Source organism: Salvelinus fontinalis, chromosome 23, assembly GCF_029448725.1.
Source record: "Salvelinus fontinalis isolate EN_2023a chromosome 23, ASM2944872v1, whole genome shotgun sequence".
Classification (NCBI taxonomy): Eukaryota; Metazoa; Chordata; class Actinopteri; order Salmoniformes; family Salmonidae; genus Salvelinus; species Salvelinus fontinalis.
This window is the reverse complement of record NC_074687.1, coordinates 2292133-2315918: the sequence shown is the minus strand read 5'-3', so window position 1 is coordinate 2315918 and position 23786 is coordinate 2292133. Positions and strand designations below refer to the sequence as shown.

The window sequence follows — 23786 nt, the reverse complement described above, 5'->3', positions numbered from 1 at the left end:
CAATTACCTCAACTAACCTGTGCCCCCGCACATTGACCCTGTACTGGTACCCAAGTAGCTAGCTATATATCTATCTATCTATGCATTTAGCAATATCTGATTATCCATTGATCTCATCCATGTTTTGACGATTGTGTCGCAAGCTACGTGCAAAAAACGTAAACAAATCGTTAGGACCAATGAGAGTAAAGTTACTGAGTTCGACGTCATTCATACATCTCCATATATGGCATTGCGTTGGCATCCGTATTGGATTGTTTATCCTGGTGATGTTCACTGGGTGATAGACCAAATCAACTGGCCACAGCAACTAAAGCTGGGAGTGGGAAGATGAACGATCTGTGAAGGTAGTTTGGGAAAACGTACCGTTGGATTACTTGTTAAATAATCATTATTCATCATGAACGTGGGCTTTGCACTCGTTCTCCTCTGGTCTCTCCCAATAACCAATGGTAAGTACAGTAACTAGCTAGCTTAGCTGTAGTTAGATCCCTGTAATCAATGGATAGCTAACGTCACCTTCGGTCGGACGAGGTGGGTTTATATCGACTTGATTTGTAATATCTGAGAGCTATTAAACATTCGATTCTAATGGTGGGTACGTCAGTGGTTGAAACCCGTGTGTTAGCTACATGAATATAGATGTCGACCCGATGATATATGGATACAATTGTTGTCTTCGAAACCACTGGGTGTGTACGTAAATTCACTATGGAGTGCCAGAGGGTGCTCCGGACGTTAGAAAACCCAGAGCATTGTCAGATTGACCGTTTTAATAAATCCGGAGTGTTCAGAGTGCATCCTGGACGCTCTGGTCGAGGTGTAGGGTTGCTCCAAGCATTCTGACCACACATGCTAGCTACTTCCAGACACCCCCTTATGACCATTTCTCGCCCTAGCAGAACTGGTTAGTCTGTTAGCCACACGGCCATATTTTCGCGTTACAGCGCTTGTTAACGGAAAACAGACGGACGACAGTGGACTAACGTTACCTGTACTAATTAGCTAGCTATCTGCTTCTCCGAACAATTGTGTGTAAACAAAGACAGACGCCGCAAATGTGTATACACTGAAAAATACTGTCGGCTGCAACAGTGTTCACCTTTAAAACAGTATACAGTAAGTATTTATTTTGATGTGATATACAAGTAAATGGATTTGTTTCTAGAACCGTACCGCAATTGTGAATCGATTCACGCTTACATTGAGTTTTAATTTTAAATTTTATTTCAACTTTATTTAACCAGGTAGGCCAGTTGAGAACAAGTTCTCATTTACAACTGCGACCTGCCCAAGATAAAGCAAAGCAGTATGACACAAACAACAACACAGAGTTACACATGGAATAAACAAACGTACAGTCAATAGAAAAGTCTATATACCGTGTGTGCAAAGGAAGTAAGATTAGGGAGGTAAGGAAATAAATAGGCCATAGTAGTGTAATAAATGACAATTTAGCAATTAAACACTGGAGTGATAGATGTGCAAGTAGAGATACTGGGGTGCAAAGGAGCAAAAAAACAACAATATAGGTAGTTGGGTGGCCTATTTACAGATGGGATATGTACAGGTGCAATGAACTGTAAGCTGCTCTGACAGCTGATGCTTAAAGTTAGTGAGGGAGATATGTCTCCAGCTTCAGTGATTTTTGCAGTTCGTTTCCAGTCATTGGTAGCAGAGAACTGGAAGGAAAGGCGGCCAAATGAGGAACTGGCTTTGGGGGGTGACCAGTGAAATATACCTGCTGGCGCGCGTGCTACGCGTGGGTGCTGCTATGGTGACCAGTGAACTGAGATAAGGCGGAGCTTTACCTAGCAAAGACCTATAGATGACCTGGAGCCAGTGGGTTTGGTGACGAATATGAAGCTAGGGCCAGCCAACGAGAGCATACAGGTCGCAGTGGTGGGTAGTATATGGGGCTTTGGTGACAAAACGGATGACACTGTGATCCAATTTGCTGAGTAGAGTGTTGGAGGCTATTTTGTAAATGACATCGCCAAAATTTTACGAGGGTATGTTTGGCAGCATGAGTGAAGGATGCTTTGTTTTGCAAAATAGGAAGCCAATTCTAAATTTAATTTTGGATTGGAGATGCTTAATGTGAGTCTGGAAGTAGAGTTTACAGTCTAACCAGACACCTAGAATATGTGGACAACTACAAATGCCTAAGTCAGAACCGTCCAGAGTAGTGATGTAGACAGGCGGGCAGGTGTGGGCAGCGATCGGGTGAAGAGCATGCATTTAAGAGCAGTTGGAGGCCACGGATGGAGTGTTGTATGGCATTGAAGCTCGTCTGGAGGTTAGTTAACACAGTGTCCAAAGAAGGGCCAGAGGTATACAGAATGGTGTCGTCTGCGTAGAGGTGGATCAGAGAATCACCAGCAGCAAGAGCGACGTTGATGTATGTATACAGAGAAGAGTCGACATGAGAATTGAACACTGTGGCACCCCCATAGAGACTGCCAGAGGTCCGGACAACAGGCCCTCCGATTTGACACACTGAACTCTCTGAGAAGTAGTTGGTGAACCAGGCGAGGCAGTCATTTGAGAAACCAAGGCTGTTGAGTCTGCCGATAAGAATGTGGTGATTGACAGTCGAAAGCCTTGGCCAGGTCAATGAATACGGCTGCACAGTATTGTTTTTTATCGATGATGTCGTTTAGGACCTTGAGCGTGGCTGAGGTGAACCCATGACCAGCTCGGAAACCAGATTGCATAGCTGAGAAGGTACGGTGGGATTCGAAATGGTCAGTGATCTGTTAACTTGGCTTCTGAAGACCTTAGAAAGGCAGGGTAGGATAGATATAGGTCTGTAACAGTTTGGGTCTAGGGTGTCTCCCCCTTTGAAGAGGGGGATGACCGTGGCAGCTTTCCAATCTTTGGGGATCTCAGACGATACGAGAGGTTGAACAGGCTAGTAATAGGGGTTGCAACAATTGTGGCGGATCATTTTAGAGAGGGTCCAGATTGTCTAGCCCAGCTGATTTGTAGGGGTCCAGATTTTTCAGCTCTTTCAGAACATCAGCTATCTGGATTTGGGTGAAGGAGAAACGGGGGAGGCTTGGGCAAGTTGCTGTGGGGGGTGCAGAGCTGTTGATCGGGGTAGGGGTAGCCAGGTGGAAAGCATGGCCAGCCATAGAAAATGCTTATTGAAATTCTCAATTATCGTGGATTTATCTGTGGTGACAGTGTTTCCTAGCCTCAGTGCAGTGGGCAGCTGGGAGGAGGTGCTCTTGTTCTCCATAGACTTTACCGTTTCCCAGAACTTTTTGGAGTTTGTGCTACAGGATGCACATTTCTGTTTCTGTCCTAACTGCCTGTGTATATTGGTTCCTAACTTCCCTGAAAAGTTGCAAATCACGGGGGCTATTCGATGCTAATGCAGAACGCCACAGGATGTTTTTCTGTTGGTTAAGGGCAGTCAGGTCTGGAGTGAACCAAGGGCTAAATCTGTTCCTGGTTCTACATTTTTTGAGTGGGGCATGCTTACTTAAGATGGTGAGGAAAGCACTTTTAAAGAATAACCAGGCATCCTCTACTGATACATTAAAATATATATATATATATATTTTAATGTATTTATTATTTAACTAAGCAAGTCAGTTAAGAACAAATCTTAATTACAATGACAGCCAAACCCGACCGCTGCTGGGCCAATTGGAATGCCAACTGCAAGCCAGGCCTAATCGCCCAACATCAGTGCCCTCACAAGTGCTCTTGTGGCTGAAATGAAAGCAAGTCCCACTAGCAATGTTCCAACATCTAGTGGAAAGCTTTCCCAGAAGAGTGGAGACTGCTGCTATAACAAAGGGGGCACCAACTCCATATTAATAACCATGATTTTGGAATGAGATGTTTGACGAGCAGGTGTCCACATACCTTTGGGCATGTAGTGCATTTTAAAATGTATCCTTTCATGAGGGAGGATAATGAAAGTTCACAGAAGTAACAAGTAAAGTTAGAACTATCAATTAGTTTTACTGATCAGTTTTGTTTAGGAATTATTAAGTGATTTAAAACAATTCCATTACCTAATTGTTAACGGAATTTATGAAAAAATCGAGAACGGAATTTATGAATTTGAATTGGCTACATTTGGAATTCATAGTAGTCAAACCATTGTTGGGTTCACAAGTTTGGATAGTAGAGTACAGTGAAGCAGTACATTACTGTACAGTACACAGTAGATCACACGACTTGAGTACACTGTACTCTACTGAACTGTACTGTGGTGTACTTTCATGGCCAAACTTGTGAAACATAGATGTCTATGCTTGGTTCAGATTTGGTCCGGAACAACACATACATTTTAGGATATTTGATGTAAAAACAATCCTGGTCAATAGCAAAATATTTATTCCCATATGCGTGTAAAATGGTCGCAATGTAGAGCCCTGCATAGGATACATCACCATGAAGAGAATACCATTCATATCCATAATTAATTATGCATTTCTGTGTAGTACAGACCAGAGACCTGTGATTAAATTCCGTTACCGCAACTCTGTTATTGGTTGTAAATCAACTTTATTTACTGTAGTTCAATAACCAAAATATGTTTTCAGAGTCAATGTGTCATGTCATCGCTAACGGCCCCGTCTTTCAGATATCGTTGAATTTGATTTCAAAGTAAATATTTAAGACTTTTTTTGGGAGACGTTAATGAAGGGAGATTTTACAGAAATTCTCTTGCCAAACTTTGCATCTGTGCAGTCCTTCCTGTAAATGTATTTTCATAAAATGTTCAGTGTAAATTGTTAAAAGTAGTCCTTGTGCATAGAGTTGTATGACTTGTTAAACTTTAGAAGTCGATGGGGTTTTTGTTTTGCCATACATCTCGAATCAAAACTCAATGCTGTCACCGTGGAATTGCCCTGTAGCCTAATGCCTTGTAGCAACATCTGAATAGACTTGGAAGAGGTTAGGCCAGGGAAGAGGAACTAAAGTCAGCAGACCTGAGCCTGAGGTCCCTGTATTCCCTGGTTCCAAAGCCGTTTCAGTGCTTCAGAGACCGTTTGGAAAGTTATGCTGTTCTCCACGCTGTAAAATTCCTTTACGGTTGAGTCACTTGCTGGCTCTTGATGTGTCATACTTCATATTCCAATGCACTTTTTATTTACATTGTCATCAGCAGTTGAACTGGTTTCATTGTAGCCAGGCTATTTATAACCTGGGATGATTCCCGAAACCATGGTTTAGCTTTCTGTCACACCCTCATATATATTTTTTATAACTCCAACACCGTGGACTCTGTTTCGGAGTGCAAAGGCTGAGTTAGAGGAAACGTCATAAGCAGTCATAGTCACACACTGAACAAATTAGGCAACGGGGGATCTCGATCCAGGACGGGATTGAATGTCTCTACAGTGACCAAAACACTTGATCTTGACATCTAGCCACTTAGCTAGCAAGTTAGCAGCCAAATGCATAGCTGGAGCCCCTGAGCTGGATATAATTTGACACGTCTTAGATTTCTTGAAGTTATACTTGGTTTAGCAGGCACCCCGACTGTGCCCCCACCCCCCCCCTTGACTTGGAAAGAGAAAAATAAAAAAAATAAACCGATTTGAGTCAGAGGGTGCACTGAAGCTTAGCACACACAGATGTTAGGGGAACTGTTCCTTCCTCTAAATTAGACCCCCCCCCCCCCCATCTGATACAACATCCTGTTGAGGCATTGTGTCTCAGTCAAGCAACTTCTACAAGGTTTTTCCACACCAGCAGGAGCAGAAAATATTTTTGATATCTGGCCGTTCTCACATAGGAACTTCTTTGGGGGAAATAAAGTTTGAAATTATTTTTAAATTTGTACACTTTTTTTTTTTTGGAGGGGGAAATTATGAGAAAGTGGCAATTTTAGGCTCTTTTTAGATATATACATGTAAGACCTTATGATGACGATGTCATTATACTCCTTATAGTGTACTCTAACATATGGAGTAGCCTGTCTTGATTCCGAAGGAAAAATGTTAACATGAATTTGTTAATATAAAAAAATATCAATAGAAACGGACACTTTTTTTGGGGAACAATATTATAGTCGTTCCTGTTTGGCTCAACTGCATTGTTTTTGAAGTTCAAATGTTAAATTAAAATCTCTCTACCGTCATATCTAAGCCAATATGACACCAATGTCGATTAACATTTGCAAATCAGCTTGACAGGCGGTACACGACACGCCTCTTGTCATGATCCGTCCGGCTGTTACTGAGAACCACTATACCTGATTTCTAGCAAGGTCGCTAGCATTAGGGTACTCAGACACTTAAAAAAATTGTTTTTATAGATGTAAATCCATTTGAACTGAACAGGTTTGTAGGTGCAACCATTTTTTATTAAATTCACAATGTATCACTCATGGGCACATTTCAGCTAATTAAAAAAACTAAGGATGTGCTACCTTTTTTTGTAGCGTTCCTAACAATGTTGACATCTTTTCAGCGCTATCTCAGAGTTCTAAACCGGTGGACCAACTCAGTTGCTACGCAACAGTAGCAACTAGCTAATAGAAGGCTATCAGCTAGTTGCTACGCAACAGTAGCAACTAGCTAATAGAAGGCTATCAGCTAGTTGCTGCGCAACAGTAGCAGCTAGCTAATAGAAGGCTATCAGCTAGTTGCTGCGCAACAGTAGCAGCTAGCTAATAGAAGGCTATCAGCTAGTTGCTGCGCAACAGTAGCAGCTAGCTAATAGAAGGCTATCAGCTAGTTGCTGCGCAACAGTAGCAGCTAGCTAATAGAAGGCTATCAGCTAGTTGCTGCGCAACAGTAGCAGCTAGCTAATAGAAGGCTATCAGCTAGTTGCTGCGCAACAGTAGCAGCTAGCTAATAGAAGGCTATCAGCTAGTTACTACGCAACAGTAGCAGCGAGCTAATAGAAGGCTATCAGCTAGTTACTACGCAACAGTAGCAGCTAGCTAATAGAAGGCTATCAGCTAGTTGCTGCACAACAGTAGCAGCTAGCATCTATCTAGGTAACACCAGTTGGATGAAAAGCAAAGGAAGATTGATGAATTTTTTCACAATTGAATCCATCTACACAATACCCAATAATGACAAAGTAATTTTTTACATTTTTGTAAATATCACATTTCCATAAGTATTCAGACCCTTTACTCAGTACTTTGTTGAAGCATCTTTGGCAGTGATTACAGCCTCTAGTCTTATTGGGTATGACGCTACAAGCTTGGCACACCTGTATTTGGGGAGTTTCTCCCATTCTTCTCTACAGATCATTTACATTACATTTAAGTCATTTAGCAGACGCTCTTATCCAGAGCGACTTACAAGTTGGTGCATTCACCTTATGATATCCAGTGGAACAACCACTTTACAATAGTGCATCTAACTCTTTTAAGGGGGGGGGGGGGGGGGGGGGGGGGGGGTTAGAAGGATTACTTTATCCTATCCTAGGTATTCCTTAAAGAGGTGGTGTTTCAGGTGTTTCCGGAAGGTGGTGATTGACTCCGCTGACCTGGCGTCGTGGGGGAGTTTGTTCCACCATTGGGGTGCCAGAGCAGCGAACAGTTTTGACTGGGCTGAGCGGGAGCTGTACTTCCTCAGAGGTAGGGAGGCGAGCAGGCCAGAGGTGGATGAACGCAGTGCCCTTGTTTGGGTGTAGGGCCTGATCAGAGCCTGAAGGTACGGAGGTGCCGTTCCCCTCACAGCTCCGCAGGCAAGCACCATGGTCTTGTAGCGGATGCGAGCTTCAACTGGAAGCCAGTGGAGAGAGCGGAGGAGCGGGGTGACGTGAGAGAACTTGGGAAGGTTGAACACCAGACGGGCTGCGGCGTTCTGGATGAGTTGTAGGGGTTTAATGGCACAGGCAGGGAGCCCAGCCAACAGCGAGTTGCAGTAGTCCAGACGGGAGATGACAAGTGCCTGGATTAGGACCTGCGCCGCTTCCTGTGTGAGGCAGGGTCGTACTCTGCGAATGTTGTAGAGCATGAACCTACAGGAACGGGTCACCGCCTTGATGTTAGTTGAGAACGACAGCGTGTTGTCCAGGATCACGCCAAGGTTCTTAGCACTCTGGGAGGAGGACACAATGGAGATCCTCTCAAGCTCTCAGGTTAGATGGGGAGCGTTGCTGCACAGCTATTTTCAAGCATCTCCAGAGATGTTCGATCGGGTTCAAGTCCGGGCTCTGGCTGAGCCGCTCAAGGACATTCAGAGACTTGTCTCGAAGCCACTACTGCGTTGTCTTGGTGGGATGGTGCTAGGTTTCCTCCAGACGTGACGTTTGGCATACAGGCCAAAAAGCTCAATCTTGGTTTCAACAGATCAGAGAATCTTGTTTCTCATTGTCAGTCCTTTAGGTGCCTTTTGGCCAACTGCAAGCGAGCTGTCATGTGCCTTTTACTGAGGAGTGGCTTTCGTCTGGCCACTACTGTAAAGGCCTGATTGGTGGAGTGCTGCGGAGATGGGAGATCCTTCCAGAAGGACAACCGTCTCCACAGAGGAACTCTGGAGCACTGTCAGTGACCATCGGGTTTTTGGTCAGATCCCAGATTGCTCAGTTTGGCCGGGCGGCCACCTCTTCTTCAATTTAAGAATGATGGAGGCCACGGTGTTCTTGGGGACCAGAAATGTTTTGGTACCCTTCCCCAGATCTGTGGCTTGACACAGTCCTGTCTCTGAGCTCTATGGACAATTCCTTTGACCTCATGGCTTGTTTTTTTGCTCTGACATGCTCTGTCAACTGTGGGACCTTTATCTAGACCGGTGTGTGTCTTTCCAAATCTTGTCCAGTCAATTAAATTTACCACGTGGACTCCAAGTTGCAGAAACATCTCAAAGATGGTCAAACAACATCATAATGATCATTCCTTGCCTGTGTGACACGTGTGCAGTCAAACTCCATGCTTGCTAACTTTGTTAGCTATGTGATTAATATTGTCTTTGAACCCAACAACTGTTTTAAGACAAATTAACCAAAGATGACTAAACATTCAATCAGTACTGAATATCCAACTTTGTGGAACAAAATGTGCTGTCATCACCAGACTGACAATTTTTAAATCAAGTTGACGTATCTATTACAGGGTTTGTAGCGTAACGCTTGGCGTCACTGCCCTGGGATATGAAGGTCTTGGGTTCGCTGACCGGAGGGGATATTTATTCTCTTTTGTGTGTAATAAGCCTGCTGTTTTATTTTAATGCAGTCATCTGGGTTTTCATTTGAAGCATATTGTTTTTCGTGGCTTATTTTGGATCATTTGCAAAGACATTGGTAACTTTATTGTAGTCAAATTTTGTTCTCAAGTTATCGCAGTCACGGAGCAACAGATAAACCATGTGATTTAATGTTTACTGGAGAGCATAGGTGGAGTTTGCATTGTTGTCCTCAGGAATTTCCTTTTTCGGCTTCCGACCAATTTGAATACTCTACAAGTACATCAAATTTCCAGAGTGGACTCTGCTAATTCTGTGTGAAACAGTTTATGAGCACCACCAACACAGTGAATGGGGAAAATGGATTCAAAGGCAATCCATCTGCTGGTGACTTGCTTTATGTGCAATCCTAAAGGAGGGCTGTGATTGGTTAATGACCTATAATGTCCATTTCTATGTAATAGATGGATCATATCATTAAATGTACCAGAGCCTACTCTGGAAATGTTTCTTTTTGAAGAAGAGTATATTGGTTACAAACTGTCTAGAAATAAGCTAAATCGAAAAGTGTCGCTTTGAGATCAATATTTTTTTAAATGTTGAATAAATTAATGTGACGATTTTTATTTAAAATAGTCTAGACATACTCCATATTTGAGGGAACACTACAAGGAGTTATAATGACACCAAGATGTCTATCATGTACGGTTTACAGATCATTAGGGTCTTACATGGTCACTTTCATCATGTTTAAATAATAATAATTGTTTGCTACAAAGGTATAACACATGTTAAACATCCTTCCAATGCCGTTCCTATGTGAGAATTACAAGAACATTCTGAGATACTGAAAATATTTCTCGCTGGTGTGGAATCGCCCAATAGAAGCGCTGGCTAGCTAGTGAAGTCAATGTCATTGTTGCCAGTCTATTGTTTCTTTCTCACCACAGGGGTGTGTTTGCTTATTGGTTCTTCAGAGATTTTAAATATTGGATCAATTCCTCTTTTTTTGGTGAATATTTCATATTGTCCACAGGACATGTGAATTGGTGGTTGGCTGTGAAGTAGTGATGAAATACACAGCCTAAAGTATGCAAATGGTTATTTTAACTTCAAAGTTGCTGCCGAATCAGTTGACTATATCCAACTCCCATCATGTAACATGTAATCAACACGGTACCAAACAGTGAAGAACTTCTCAATGACCCGGTCTGCCTGTCTTACTCTGTGCTTGTTCTAGTGCTTGCAGAGCTGCCACAACCTCAGAACCTGACTCTGCTCACCCTGAACACACAGTACGTACTGACGTGGGACTGGGACCAGACGACCACAGGCAACGCTGTTACCTTCACTGCAGAGTACATGGCGTAAGTCACCAGATGCACACACACCACCCCCGCAGACCCCACCTACATGTCACATACTGTACTGTATTTCACCTCCCCCCACCTACATGTCACATACTGTACTGTATTTCACCTCCCCCCACCTACATGTCACATACTGTACTGTATTTCACCTCCCTCCACCTACATGTCACATACTGTACTGTATTTCACCTCCCTCCACCTACATGTCACATACTGTACTGTATTTCACCTCCCTCCACCTACATGTCACATACTGTACTGTATTTCACCTCCCCCCACCTACATGTCACATACTGTACTGTATTTCACCTCCCCCCACCTACATGTCACATACTGTACTGTATTTCACCTCCCCCCACCTACATGTCACATACTGTACTGTATTTCACCTCCCCCCACCTACATGTCACATACTGTACTGTATTTCACCTCCCCCCACCTACATGTCACATACTGTACTGTATTTCACCTCCCCCCACCTACATGTCACATACTGTACTGTATTTCACCTCCCCCCACCTACATGTCACATACTGTACTGTATTTCACCTCCCCCCACCTACATGTCACATACTGTACTGTATTTCACCTCCCCCCACCTACATGTCACATACTGTACTGTATTTCACCTCCCCCCACCTACATGTCACATACTGTACTGTATTTCACCTCCCCCCACCTACATGTCACATACTGTACTGTATTTCACCTCCCCCCACCTACATGTCACATACTGTACTGTATTTCACCTCCCCCCACCTACATGTCACATACTGTACTGTATTTCACCTCCCCCCACCTACATGTCACATACTGTACTGTATTTCACCTCCCCCCACCTACATGTCACATACTGTACTGTATTTCACCTCCCCCCACCTACATGTCACATACTGTACTGTATTTCACCTCCCCCCACCTACATGTCACATACTGTACTGTATTTCACCTCCCCCCACCTACATGTCACATACTGTACTGTATTTCACCTCCCCCCACCTACATGTCACATACTGTACTGTATTTCACCTCCCCCCACCTACATGTCACATACTGTACTGTATTTCACCTCCCCCCACCTACATGTCACCTACTGTACTGTATTTCACCTCCCCCCACCTACATGTCACCTACTGTACTGTATTTCACCTCCCCCCACCTACATGTCACCTACTGTACTGTATTTCACCTCCCCCCACCTACATGTCACCTACTGTACTGTATTTCACCTCCCCCCACCTACATGTCACCTACTGTACTGTATTTCACCTCCCCCCACCTACATGTCACCTACTGTACTGTATTTCACCTCCCCCCACCTACATGTCACCTACTGTACTGTATTTCACCTCCCCCCACCTACATGTCACCTACTGTACTGTATTTCACCTCCCCCCACCTACATGTCACCTACTGTACTGTATTTCACCTCCCCCCACCTACATGTCACCTACTGTACTGTATTTCACCTCCCCCCACCTACATGTCACCTACTGTACTGTATTTCACCTCCCCCCACCTACATGTCACCTACTGTACTGTATTTCACCTCCCCCCACCTACATGTCACCTACTGTACTGTATTTCACCTCCCCCCACCTACATGTCACCTACTGTACTGTATTTCACCTCCCCCCACCTACATGTCACCTACTGTACTGTATTTCACCTCCCCCCACCTACATGTCACCTACTGTACTGTATTTCACCTCCCCCCACCTACATGTCACCTACTGTACTGTATTTCACCTCCCCCCACCTACATGTCACCTACTGTACTGTATTTCACCTCCCCCCACCTACATGTCACCTACTGTACTGTATTTCACCTCCCCCCACCTACATGTCACCTACTGTACTGTATTTCACCTCCCCCCACCTACATGTCACCTACTGTACTGTATTTCACCTCCCCCCACCTACATGTCACCTACTGTACTGTATTTCACCTCCCCCCACCTACATGTCACCTACTGTACTGTATTTCACCTCCTACACCCAAACCGTAACTCGTCTGTTTTATTTTACCACCATGAGAGTCATGATCTGGTATTAGGCCAAGACTGCCTCTCATCACTGACCCTCTCGCTCGCTCCCCAACAGGAAGATGAAGAAGAAGAAGAACTGGAGCCGTGTGTGTGAAAGGACCACACACACCCGCTGTGACCTCACAGGTTCTGATCTGCACTACCTGGGAATGTACGTGCTCCGAGTCCGAGCCAGCGCAGACGGAGTCAACTCACACTGGGTCTACAAGGACTTCTGCCCTGATATAGATGGTGAGAGAGGAATGGGAGAAGGCAGACAGACTTGAGCACAGATGGAAAAACTAAATGAGAGAAGAAAATTAACACAGTTGCGAACATTCACACATTTAAACGCCCACCAACAGCCACACACCAACAGCCACACAGCCACACAGCCACACACCCACACACCAACAGCCACACACCAACAGCCACACAGCCACACACCAACAGCCACACACACACACACACACACACACACACACACACACACACACACACACACACACACACACACACACACACACACACACACACACACACACACACACACACACACACACACACACACAGAGCCACAGGCTTGTGTTGATTGAGCTTTCAGAAGTTGTAAAGGCACTCAAATCTATTACTCTTAAGAAAGCGGCTGGCCCGGATGAATTGAACCCTCATTTCAAATAAAAATGGGTGCAGAGATTATCGCTGCCCCTCTCACTCGTATATTAAAGGTTTCATTGGCGAGTAATACCATTCCTAAAGTCTGGAAAGGAGCCTACGTCACACTTTTACATAAGGGTGGAGATCTGTCCCAGTTGGATAACTATCGTCCCATATCTAAACTTTCTGCACATGCAAACGTTTTGGAAAACCCGATACTCAGTTGAAAAAGTCTTTATAATAACTCAGTTTTATCTCAATTTCAGTTGTGTTTTGGAGCCAAGTGTACTGCCCTACCAAGCAAAAAAGCCAGTAACTGCTCATAGCGTGGAACTGAGAAAAATGACTTTATGCAGTTACTGCTAACATGACCCCCATTTTCTCAAACACAATACAATAGAGGCAGAATACTTGTCCACGTGATTTAAACATGTGTTTAATGGAGCAAGAATGTCTAATTTTCGACCAAATGATCAGTTACTACCTTTTTGCTTAGTAGGGCAGTATAGTACAATTACTGCATTAAGGTTGTAGGTGATATTCTAGATGCTCAGGACAAGAAATCACTTACACTTTTTATCGACTTGTCAAAGGCCTTCGACACCGTTGACCATGCCCTGCTGTTGTATAGACTAAATAAAAGTTAGTTAAGTGTTGATGCTTTGTATTGGTTCCAAAACGACCTTTCTGACAGAACAGTGTGTAGCACAGCAGGGTATGGAATCTGAGTTTCGAAGGCTTACGAAAGGAGTTCCCCAGGGCTCAACTTTAGGTCCGATCCTTTTTACATGGTATATAAATGATATAGGGAAGACTGTTGACTGCAAATCTCCATCTGTATGCTGATGACACAATGATTTATTCTAGCGCATCTAATATTGAGATCGCTTTTCAGGACTTATAGTTGGCTTTTGATGTTATTCAGAGGCATCTTTTCAAATTGACACTTGTGCTTAATGCAAGAAACTAAATGTGTGATTATTTTTTTTCTTCACTGAAAGTTAACAGATGGAGTCACGTTCAGATTTGAATGATAAAAGGCCAGCAAATTTGATAGGGTCACCTATAAGTATCTTGGGAATTAGTTAGATGAAAAGCTGAATGTGAAACAATATTGATAAACTGACGAAGAAACTGACGTTGAAATTGGGTTTCTATTTTAGGAACATCTTGCTTTTCAATATCTGTCAAAGGATCTTGTTCAAAGCACTTTGTTATCGGTCCTCGATTTTATGGTGATATTGTCTATATGCAGACCTCCACAAGTACCTTACACTGAGTCCAGAGTTTATCATGGTGCTTTAAGATTCATTACAAATGCTACATCAATTACCCATGGTGCAATGTACCTCTCCACCAGGAGGCTAAAGCACTGGTACACTTTTGTGAACAAAGCATTGATGGGACAACTCCCATTGTATCTATGTTCGTTACTGACCAGATCAGTCACTCAATACAGTCTTCCTTCACAGTCACTGCTGTCCTTGTCTGTTCCTAAGGCTAGAACTGAGATGGGGAAAGCAATATTTATCCCATAATGCCTTCATCCTGGAATATGCCTCGAAATATATTAAAGTTATGGGAGTTTAGTGTCTTTGCCTTTTTAAGACTCTGATCGACGACACTGTTTGATAGCTGCAGTTGTTTCTAATCTTCAAATGTATCTGTAACTTGTGACACTTTAGCTGTGTTCGAATACTCATACTAACCGCTCTAACTGTACTATTTGTGACTTAAATTGAGTATGTAGTATGGATGTAGTTAGTATGCCAAAAGTTCCCGGATGTTGTACTAAATTTTAACAAAGTATACAAGCAGTAGACACAATTTCTGTGCTTTTAGGGCCCATAATGCAATTCCTCAGAAATAGGAGTGTGGCTTCACAACATTTTCAGATTTGTAGTAAATGGTGGAAAATATGCAGCCGAAGTCCAACGAGAGCAGATACAAATTCATTGCTTTAACCTCTCTAGGGGGTGTGGGACGCTACCACCTGGCCAACATCCAGTGAAATTGCAGAGCGCCAAATTAAAAAACAGAAATACTCATAATAAAAATTCATAAAACATACAAGTGTTATACATCGGCTTAAAGATTAACTTCTTGTTAATCCAACCGTTGTCAGATTTCAAAAAAGCTTTATGGTGAAAGCATACCATGCGATTTATCTGAGGACAGCGCCCAGCACACAAAACATTACATACAGTTACCAGCCAAGTAGATTAGTCACAAAAGTCAGAAATAGCAATAAAATGAATCACTTACCTTTGATCTTCGTATGGTTGCACTCACAAGACTCCCAGTTACACAAATGTTTGTTTTGTTCGATAAAGTCCCTCTTTATATCCAAAAACATCCATTTTGTTGGCGTGTTTTGTTTAGTAATTCAAAGGCAGTCACAACAGGCAGATGAAAAATCCAAATACTATCAGTAAAGTTCGTAGAAACATGTCAAACAATGTTTATAATAAATCCTCAGGTTGTTTTTAGTCATAATAATCGATAATATTTCAACCGGACAATAGCTCCGTCAATATAAAAGAAAAACAAAGGCGCGCTCTCGGTCATGCGCAGAAAACAGCTCTGGGGGAAGTCCCACTATCTTCCCACTATCCACTTAGTGGTCTTACTCCCTCATTTTTCAGAATACAAGCCTGAAACAATTTCTAAAGACTGTTAACATCTAGTGGAAGCCATAGGAACTGCAGTCTTGGTCCTAACCATTGACATACTGTATAGGCAGGCAAGAGAAAAGCACCCACATCAAAAATGTCCCACTTCCTGGATGGATTTTACTCAGGTTTTCGCCTGCCATATCAGTTCTGTTATACTCACAGACATTATGTTAACAGTGTTGGAAACTTTAGTGTTTTCTATCCAAATCTACCAATTATATGCATATCCTAGCTTCTAGGCCTGAGTAACAGGCAGTTTACTTTGGGCACGCTTTTTATCCGGAGGTGAAAATAGTGCCACCTACCCTAGTGAGGTTAACTATTTATGACAAATGTTGAGCAATGTAATGACTTTTCAAATAAGTTACACATTATGTTGGCTGACATTTTGTTAGCTACGCTATCCTTACGAACCACATACCAGTACATACTGCTGTAATATGCTATGTGAGCTAGCTAGCTACCTAACGTTAGTTGGCTACTAATACATCGGACTTAGCATATAGTTAATACACTGGCATCTAACTACCTAACGTTTATTGACTTGATTATTCACGTCATGCTTAGCTAAGTGCTATAGTCGTTGTGCGTTCTTAATGGACATTGTTAATTCACTCTGGCTAACTACTCCGATTTCAGAGCACTCTCTTGTGCCAGAGCGCTGAATAAATAATGAATTTATGAACTCTCAACACCTGTTGAATATAACCGGTGTCAGTAAACGTCCGCAAAAAAAAGCGTAATTAAATTCTTGCCAGCAGAGTAGTTAGTTACCAACGCTCTGGATAACATGACAACAGCCTAACCAGCTCTGCTAGGGCGAGTACAATGGTCAGAGTGAGGTGTTCTCTCATTTGTGTCTGGAAGTAGCTAGCAAGCTAGTCAACATTAGCCAGTTAGCTTGGGTGCTTGACTGCTGTTTTGAGGTCAGAACGTTCGGACCCGGCCAGAGCGTCCAATGTGCTCTCTGAACTCTCTCAGAGCGACGCGCTCTGAATTTACGAATGCCCAGATTGCACTCTGGCACGCCAGATTTACGAACCCTTCCGAAGTTGTGGGATGTCTAGCTAGTAATTTGCAATGCTAACAAGCTAGCAAGACTTTGCACAGCATCAATTTCCGGTAGACAGGCAAAGTACAAGTACGCTCAACTAAAAGGATACCGTTAGTTTACAGTATACTAAAATGAACTAATAGTATGTTTTATTTACTCATTAAGTATACAGTATGTTAGTATCGGTATTTGTATTTTTTTTGTATGCCTACGCTGCTATTTCCCTGTTTTGCCTTCTTGCCAGGTCGCCCTCGTGAAACAGGTTTTTAACATCAATGGGTCTCACCTGGATAAATACAATTCAATTCACACACACACATCCTCGCGCACACACACACACCATCCTCGTGTGTGCGCGCGCACATACACACACACAACACTATCCTCGCGCACACACACACACACACACACACACACACACACACACACACACACACAACTAGCACAGAGACAAACAGTTAATCTGTCATTCACCAAGAGTCATTCCCAGGACTCTGGGGTTGCCTGTATTGTAACTATTATTGACTAGTGAGTTTATTTTGGTCTGATCTGTTCTTCCTCCTGTCTAGCTTCTTTGGGCCCACCGTCCAGGGTGGAGCTGGCTCCTGTGAAGAACCTGCTGGATGTGACCATCTCTGATCCCCTGACCAGCACCCAGGGCTCCATGAAGGAACACGTCCCCTTCCTGGACTACCGCATCCTGTACTGGAGCCGCTCTGATGACCCTCAGGTACTGGCACAACCTTCTGCCTTTTTCTGTGGCCTCTAAAGACTCCTGGGCCTCCCCTCAGTAACCCTGTGACTGCTGTAACCATGGCCTCCCCTCAGTAACCCTGGGACTGCTGTAACCATGGCCTCCCCTCAGTAACCCTGGGACTGCTGTAACCATGGCCTCCCCTCAGTAACCCTGGGACTGCTGTAACCTGGGCCTCCCCTCAGTAACCCTGGGACTGCTGTAACCTGGGCCTCCCCTCAGTAACCCTGGGACTGCTGTAACCTGGGCCTCCCCTCAGTAACCCTGGGACTGCTGTAACCTGGGCCTCCCCTCAGTAACCCTGGGACTGCTGTAACCTGGGCCTCCCCTCAGTAACCCTGGGACTGCTGTAACCTGGGCCTCCCCTCAGTAACCCTGGGACTGCTGTAACCTGGGCCTCCCCTCAGTAACCCTGGGACTGCTGTAACCTGGGCCTCCCCTCAGTAACCCTGGGACTGCTGTAACCTGGGCCTCCCCTCAGTAACCCTGGGACTGCTGTAACCTGGGCCTCCCCTCAGTAACCCTGGGACTGCTGTAACCTGGGCCTCCCCTCAGTAACCCTGGGACTGCTATAAAACACCAGAAGCTACAACAACATGTTGTAACACTCTAAACAATCATCTTAAAGATAGGAACACAAGTGTGTTCTAATGTGGTTTTCAATGCAGGTAACTGGTTGGTGCTCTGTATTCTGGAAGGTTTTGAAGTGTTCTATGTTGGTGCTCTGTATTCTGGAAGGTTTTGAAGTGTTCTATATTGGTGCTTTGTGTTCTGGAAGGTTTTGAAGTGTTCTATATTGGTGCTTTGTGTTCTGGAAGGTTTTGAAGTGTTCTATGATGGTGCTTTGTATTCTGGAAGGTTTTGAAGTGTTCTATGATGGTGCTCTGTATTCTGGAAGGTTTTGAAGTGTTCTATGTTGGTGCTCTGTATTCTGGAAGGTTTTGAAGTGTTCTATATTGGTGCTTTGTGTTCTGGAAGGTTTTGAAGTGTTCTATGTTGGTGTTTTGTATTCTGGAAGGTTTTGAAGTGTTCTATGTTGGTGCTTTGTATTCTGGAAGGTTTTGAAGTGTTCTATATTGGTGCTTTGTGTTCTGGAAGGTTTTGAAGTGTTCTATGTTGGTGCTTTGTATTCTGGAAGGTTTTGAAGTGTTCTTTGTTGGTGCTTTGTATTCTGGAAGGTTTTGAAGTGTTCTTTGTTGGTGCTTTGTATTCTGGAAGGTTTTGAAGTGTTCTATGTCAGTTGTTCCATGTTCTCTGGAACTCTTCCTGTTGAAACAACATCAATAACCCTTCTGCTGTGTCCCTGTGTTACACCAGAGCAGATATATGATTTCTATGTCATCTCTATATCCCAAACCTTTCCTGGTGTACCCCCAACCGTTCCACTTTTGTGACGTATTCAGGACTAGCACATCTGATTCAACTTGTAAAGGGCTTGATGATGAGTTCACCACTAGAATCCAATGTGCTCCTACTGGAATGGGTGAAATAAGTGGAACGGCTGGGGGTAGTGCAAGACAGGGCTGCGTATCCCAACCCTGTCTGATTTTATAACCTGTTCTTATTGGATGTTCAGGGTCTGAAGCCTAAAGTGGTGGACTCTAGCAATAACCTGGTGACGCTGCCTGAGCTGGAGGCCTGGACGTGGTACTGTGTCATGATCCAGTCTCGCTATGACTACTACAACAAGACTAGCAGCTACACAGAACCCCAGTGCAGGCAGACAGAGGGTAGGAATGAACACTTCACACTAAAGACTTGGAGATTGGTTTCCAAATTGCTTGACAAATTACCTACCTGTGTAATGTGTGTGTAGAGATGGCAGAGAGCGTGTTTTACAGGAGCAATTGCATAATAAGGCCACTAAAGTGTGACTGTCCTCGTCCTCAGGTGACACCCCGTACTGGCAGATCTTCCTATACTTCCTGGTCTCCATGATGCTGTGTTTCCTGCTCGTGTTGCTTCCCTCCTACGCCTTCTTCAGGTTCTACAGAGTCCTCAAAAACACCTTTTACCCCTCTATCCAGCTGCCTGCACACATCCAGGAGGTAGGCCTCACAAATACTAACTCAACAGTAAACAGCATAACAGTAATATCCAGGTGTACCGTCCATCCTCTTGGTTGGTGGGTGTATCTGTGTGTTTAAGGGTGGTTGGGATTAAGCCATGACAATTATCATCTTTCTCTCTTCACCTCCCCCAGTACCTCTGTGACTCCTCCCCCGGCTCCGACATGCCCCGCCTCCTCACTGCTGATTCAGAGGCGGAGCTGTGCTGTGATAAGCTGACCATCTGTCCTGAGGTGTTGCTCCTGGACATACATGTCCCTCCTCCTCTCACAGCGCCCCCCTCAGAGCTGGAGCAGGACAGCGGCAGGCACATCCGCCAGGACAGCGGAGACTCTGGGATCTACTCCACAGAGGGAGGCTCCGCCCAGCAGGGTCGTAGTGGTGGGGAGCCAATCAGGAGAGACCAGGAAGTGGACTCCTGGCAGACACTGGAGCAGGTCAAGATGGAGGCGATGGGGAGAGAGTCGGCCGACGAAAGAGATCTGGACGAGGGGGTTGTGGATGTGTGCGTCTGAAGAGAAATGGAGAGCTGGGTGGAAAGACTTCTTGAAAGTCCAATACCTTAAACGTGTCTGACATGCAAAACATTTTGGGACCGTATCATCAGTGGACTAATGAATCCCATGTTGCTGTGTGTTTTAAGGGTGTAGAAACAAGCTTAAAAGTGTCAGATTTGGTATGGGGGGCCCATTGACTTCAAGATGTCTAAAAGACCCCAGTCCATCTTTCGTTTCTGTGGCCAGTGTAATGACTGACATGTTTTAGTGTATTTTGGAACACGTTTATCTCATCTCAGACTGGGCTGGTCACAGCCAAGGGCGTGCTTTCTGTTTCCAGTGAATTCTGAGACCGTTGGTCCATTAGCATCCTGTGAAGTGTGTGTGAATCCAGGGGGAAACACGGTAGCTAGTTTGTGTTTAAACAACAGGGTGTCAGTTTTAACCATTTCAATTGCACAAATCAACCTATTTTCCAGTCAAGACATTTTCTTGAAAAGGAATGATTCTGGTTAATTTATCATCTAAACAAACCCTGTCGTGTGTCTGTCCTGTGTGTGTGTGTGTGTGTGTGTGCCTTGGATAGATAAGAGTACATTGGCAGCAGTGCATTTGGTGTGTGTGTGTTGTCAGTGTAAGTACTGCATGTCTGAGAGTCCTGTGTGTACATAGTCAATGCACGTAGTCCGGGTAACCATTTGAAGAGCTATTTAGCGGTCTTGTTTAGCAGTCTTAAGGCTTGTTGGTTCCAGACGTGGTTGCTCGAGCATATCACAATTTTTGGGGCCTTCCTCTTGACACCGCCTGGTATAGTGGTCCTGGATAGCAGGGAGCTCTGCCCGGGTGATGTACTGGGCTGTAATCCGTGGTGGTTTGCTAACCCTGCCACATCTGAGTGACTGTTGTTTTTAATTTTTTTTATTATCTTACTTTTAGAAACCTTTTAATTAGTTTGTCCTTTTATGATTCTTATAGAATCTGACATCAGGAAGTGTCATGTTTTCTCTCTGATACCTTATTATTATTTGACTTCATCTTTGTTTTGATAGGTGCTTTGGTCCGACTGTTACTGGTTGGATCCCTGAAGGTCTATGTTTATTGATGTCTCTTCCTCTTTCTGATGGTTTGCTCTCTGAGGTGGAACAACTTCCACCTAGAGCAGGGCTGCCCAGCCCTCTTCCTGGAGATCTACTGTCCTGTAGGTTTTCAGTCCAACCCTAATTTAACATATCTGATTCAGCTAGTTAAGGTCTTGTTGAGCAGCAAATTAGTAGAATCAGGTGTGTTTAAATTAGTGTTGGACTGAAAATCCACAGGACGGTAGATCTCCAGGAAGAGGGTTGGGCAGCCCTGGTCTAGAGGTTTTTTACAACATTTTGTCAAAGTTAAACAAGGAAATAATCTGCATAATTTGGATAATAGTGACATGAAACAAAATGCATCAACCAATAACCATACCTTGCATTTGTCAAAGCCTCATAACCACAGCCAATGCAAATGTTTATCGTCTATGCTTTATACCTAGCTGACGTCTGACGCAGCGTTATAATTACCTACTGTGAGTTAAGTAGTTCTGGTGAATAGTGTTCCCAAAAAATTGTCGCATTTATATCGTTGGGCATGCTGTACAATGCTGAACACGCTGTACAATACTGCTTCCAAATAGAGTTGAATTCATATTAAAGAAAGTATCTCATCTCGTACTCCTTGCCCAGGTCTTTTATTGCATACGGACACTACCTTTTTCCTAGATAAATGATGTGAGCTTGACCTATGTTACATCTGTGAAGGAAACATATTATTCATCAGTGAGTAACAACCACGTGTGACTGTGAGAGTACATGCTGCTACATGTACACAGTCACTAACTTTTGGCAATGTACTAGTTTTTTTCTTTATTACTCAACACCATAGTACCCTCAAAGCTCATCGCTAAGGAACCTGGGACTAAACACCTCCCTCTGCAACTGGATCCTGGCCTTCCTGACAGGCCGCCCCCAGGTGGTGAGGGTAGGTAGCAACATATCTGCCACGCTGATCCTCAACACTGGAGCTCCACAGGGGTGCGTGCTCAGTCCCCTCCTGTACTCCCTGTTCACCCATGACTGCATGGCCAGGCACGAGTCCACAACCATCATTACGTTTTCCGACGACACAACAGTGGTAGGCCTGATCACCGACAATGACGAGACAGCCTATAGGGAGGAGGTCAGAGACCTGGCCGGGTGGTGCCAGAATAACAACCTATCCCTCAACGTAACCAAGACTAAGGAGATGATTGTGGACTACAGGAAAAGGAGCACCGAGCACGCCCCCATTCTCATCGACGGGGCTGTAGTGGAGCAGGTTGAGAGCTTCAAATTCCTTGGTTTCCACATCACCAACAAACTAGAATGGTCCAAACACACCGAGACAGTCGTGAAGAGGGCACGACAAAGCCTATTCCCCCTCAGGAAACACAAAAGATTTGGCATGGGTCCTGAGATCCTCAAAAGGTTCAACAGTTGCAACATCGAGAGCATCCTGACCGGTTGCATCACTGCCTGGTACGGCAATTGCTCGGCCTCTGACCGCAAGGCACTTCGGAGGGCAGTGCGTACTGCCCAATACATCACTGGGGCAAAGCTGCCTGCCATCCAGGACATCTACACCAGGCGGTGTCAGAGGAAGGCCCTAAAAATTGTCAAAGACCCCAGCCACCACTGTCATAGACTGTTCTCTCTACTACCGCATGGTATTTCAACCGGTTTTCCCCATTAAGCAGCGAGTCAGAGTCTGAGGCCGAGCCTTCTCTTGTCTCTACTCCTCCCGTTACGGGGTCTGAGACGCCGAAGCTTCCTACCATTAGCTCTGACAAATTGAAAACCCTAGTCATTTGCGACTCCATTACCCACAGTATTAGACTTAAAACGAATCATCCAGGCGATCATACACTGTTTACCAGGGGGCAGGGCTACCGACGTTATGGCTAATCTGAAGATGGTGCTGGCTAAAGCTAAAACTGGCGAGTGTAGAGAGTATAGCGATTATTGTTATCCACGTCGGCACCAACGATGTTAGGATGAAACAGTCAGAGGTCACCAAGCGCAACATAGCTGATTTACACGCTGAAGCTAGAAAAATGTGTCGGCATCGAGTAATTGTCTCTGGCCCCCTCCCAGTTAGGGGGAGTGATGAGCTCTACAGCAGAGTCTCACAACTCAATCGCTGGTTGAAAACTGTTTTCTGCCCCTCCCAAAAGATAGAATTTGTAGATAATTGGCCCTCTTTCTGGGACTCACCCACAAACAGGACCAAGCCTGGCCTGCTGAGGAGTGACTGACTCCATCCTAGCTGGAGGGGTGCTCTCATCTTATCTACCAACATAGACAGGGCTCTAGCTCCACAATGAAATAGGGTGCAGGCCAGGCAGCCTGCCAGCTTAGTGGAGTCTGCCACTAGCATAGTCAGTGTAGTCAGCTCAGCTATCCCCATTGAGACTGCGTCTGTGCCTCGACCTAGGTTGGACAAAACTAAACATGGCGGTGTTCGCCTTAGCAATCTCACTAGGATAAAGACCTCCTCCATTCC

At 44.4% G+C, this 23786-nt stretch overlaps 1 protein-coding gene across 1 annotated transcript; it reads left to right on the top strand.

The window, feature by feature from the left end:
- Positions 1 to 225: 225 nt before the first annotated feature.
- Positions 226 to 21919, top strand: LOC129820691 (interferon alpha/beta receptor 1a). The gene is made up of 7 exons (XM_055877547.1): positions 226 to 452; positions 10354 to 10480; positions 12587 to 12762; positions 17466 to 17626; positions 19227 to 19380; positions 19541 to 19698; positions 19854 to 21919. The coding sequence occupies exons 1-7, from the start codon at positions 401 to 403 to the stop codon at positions 20232 to 20234; spliced, it is 1209 nt and encodes a 402-aa protein (XP_055733522.1). The 5' UTR covers positions 226 to 400; the 3' UTR covers positions 20235 to 21919.
- Positions 21920 to 23786: the final 1867 nt, after the last annotated feature.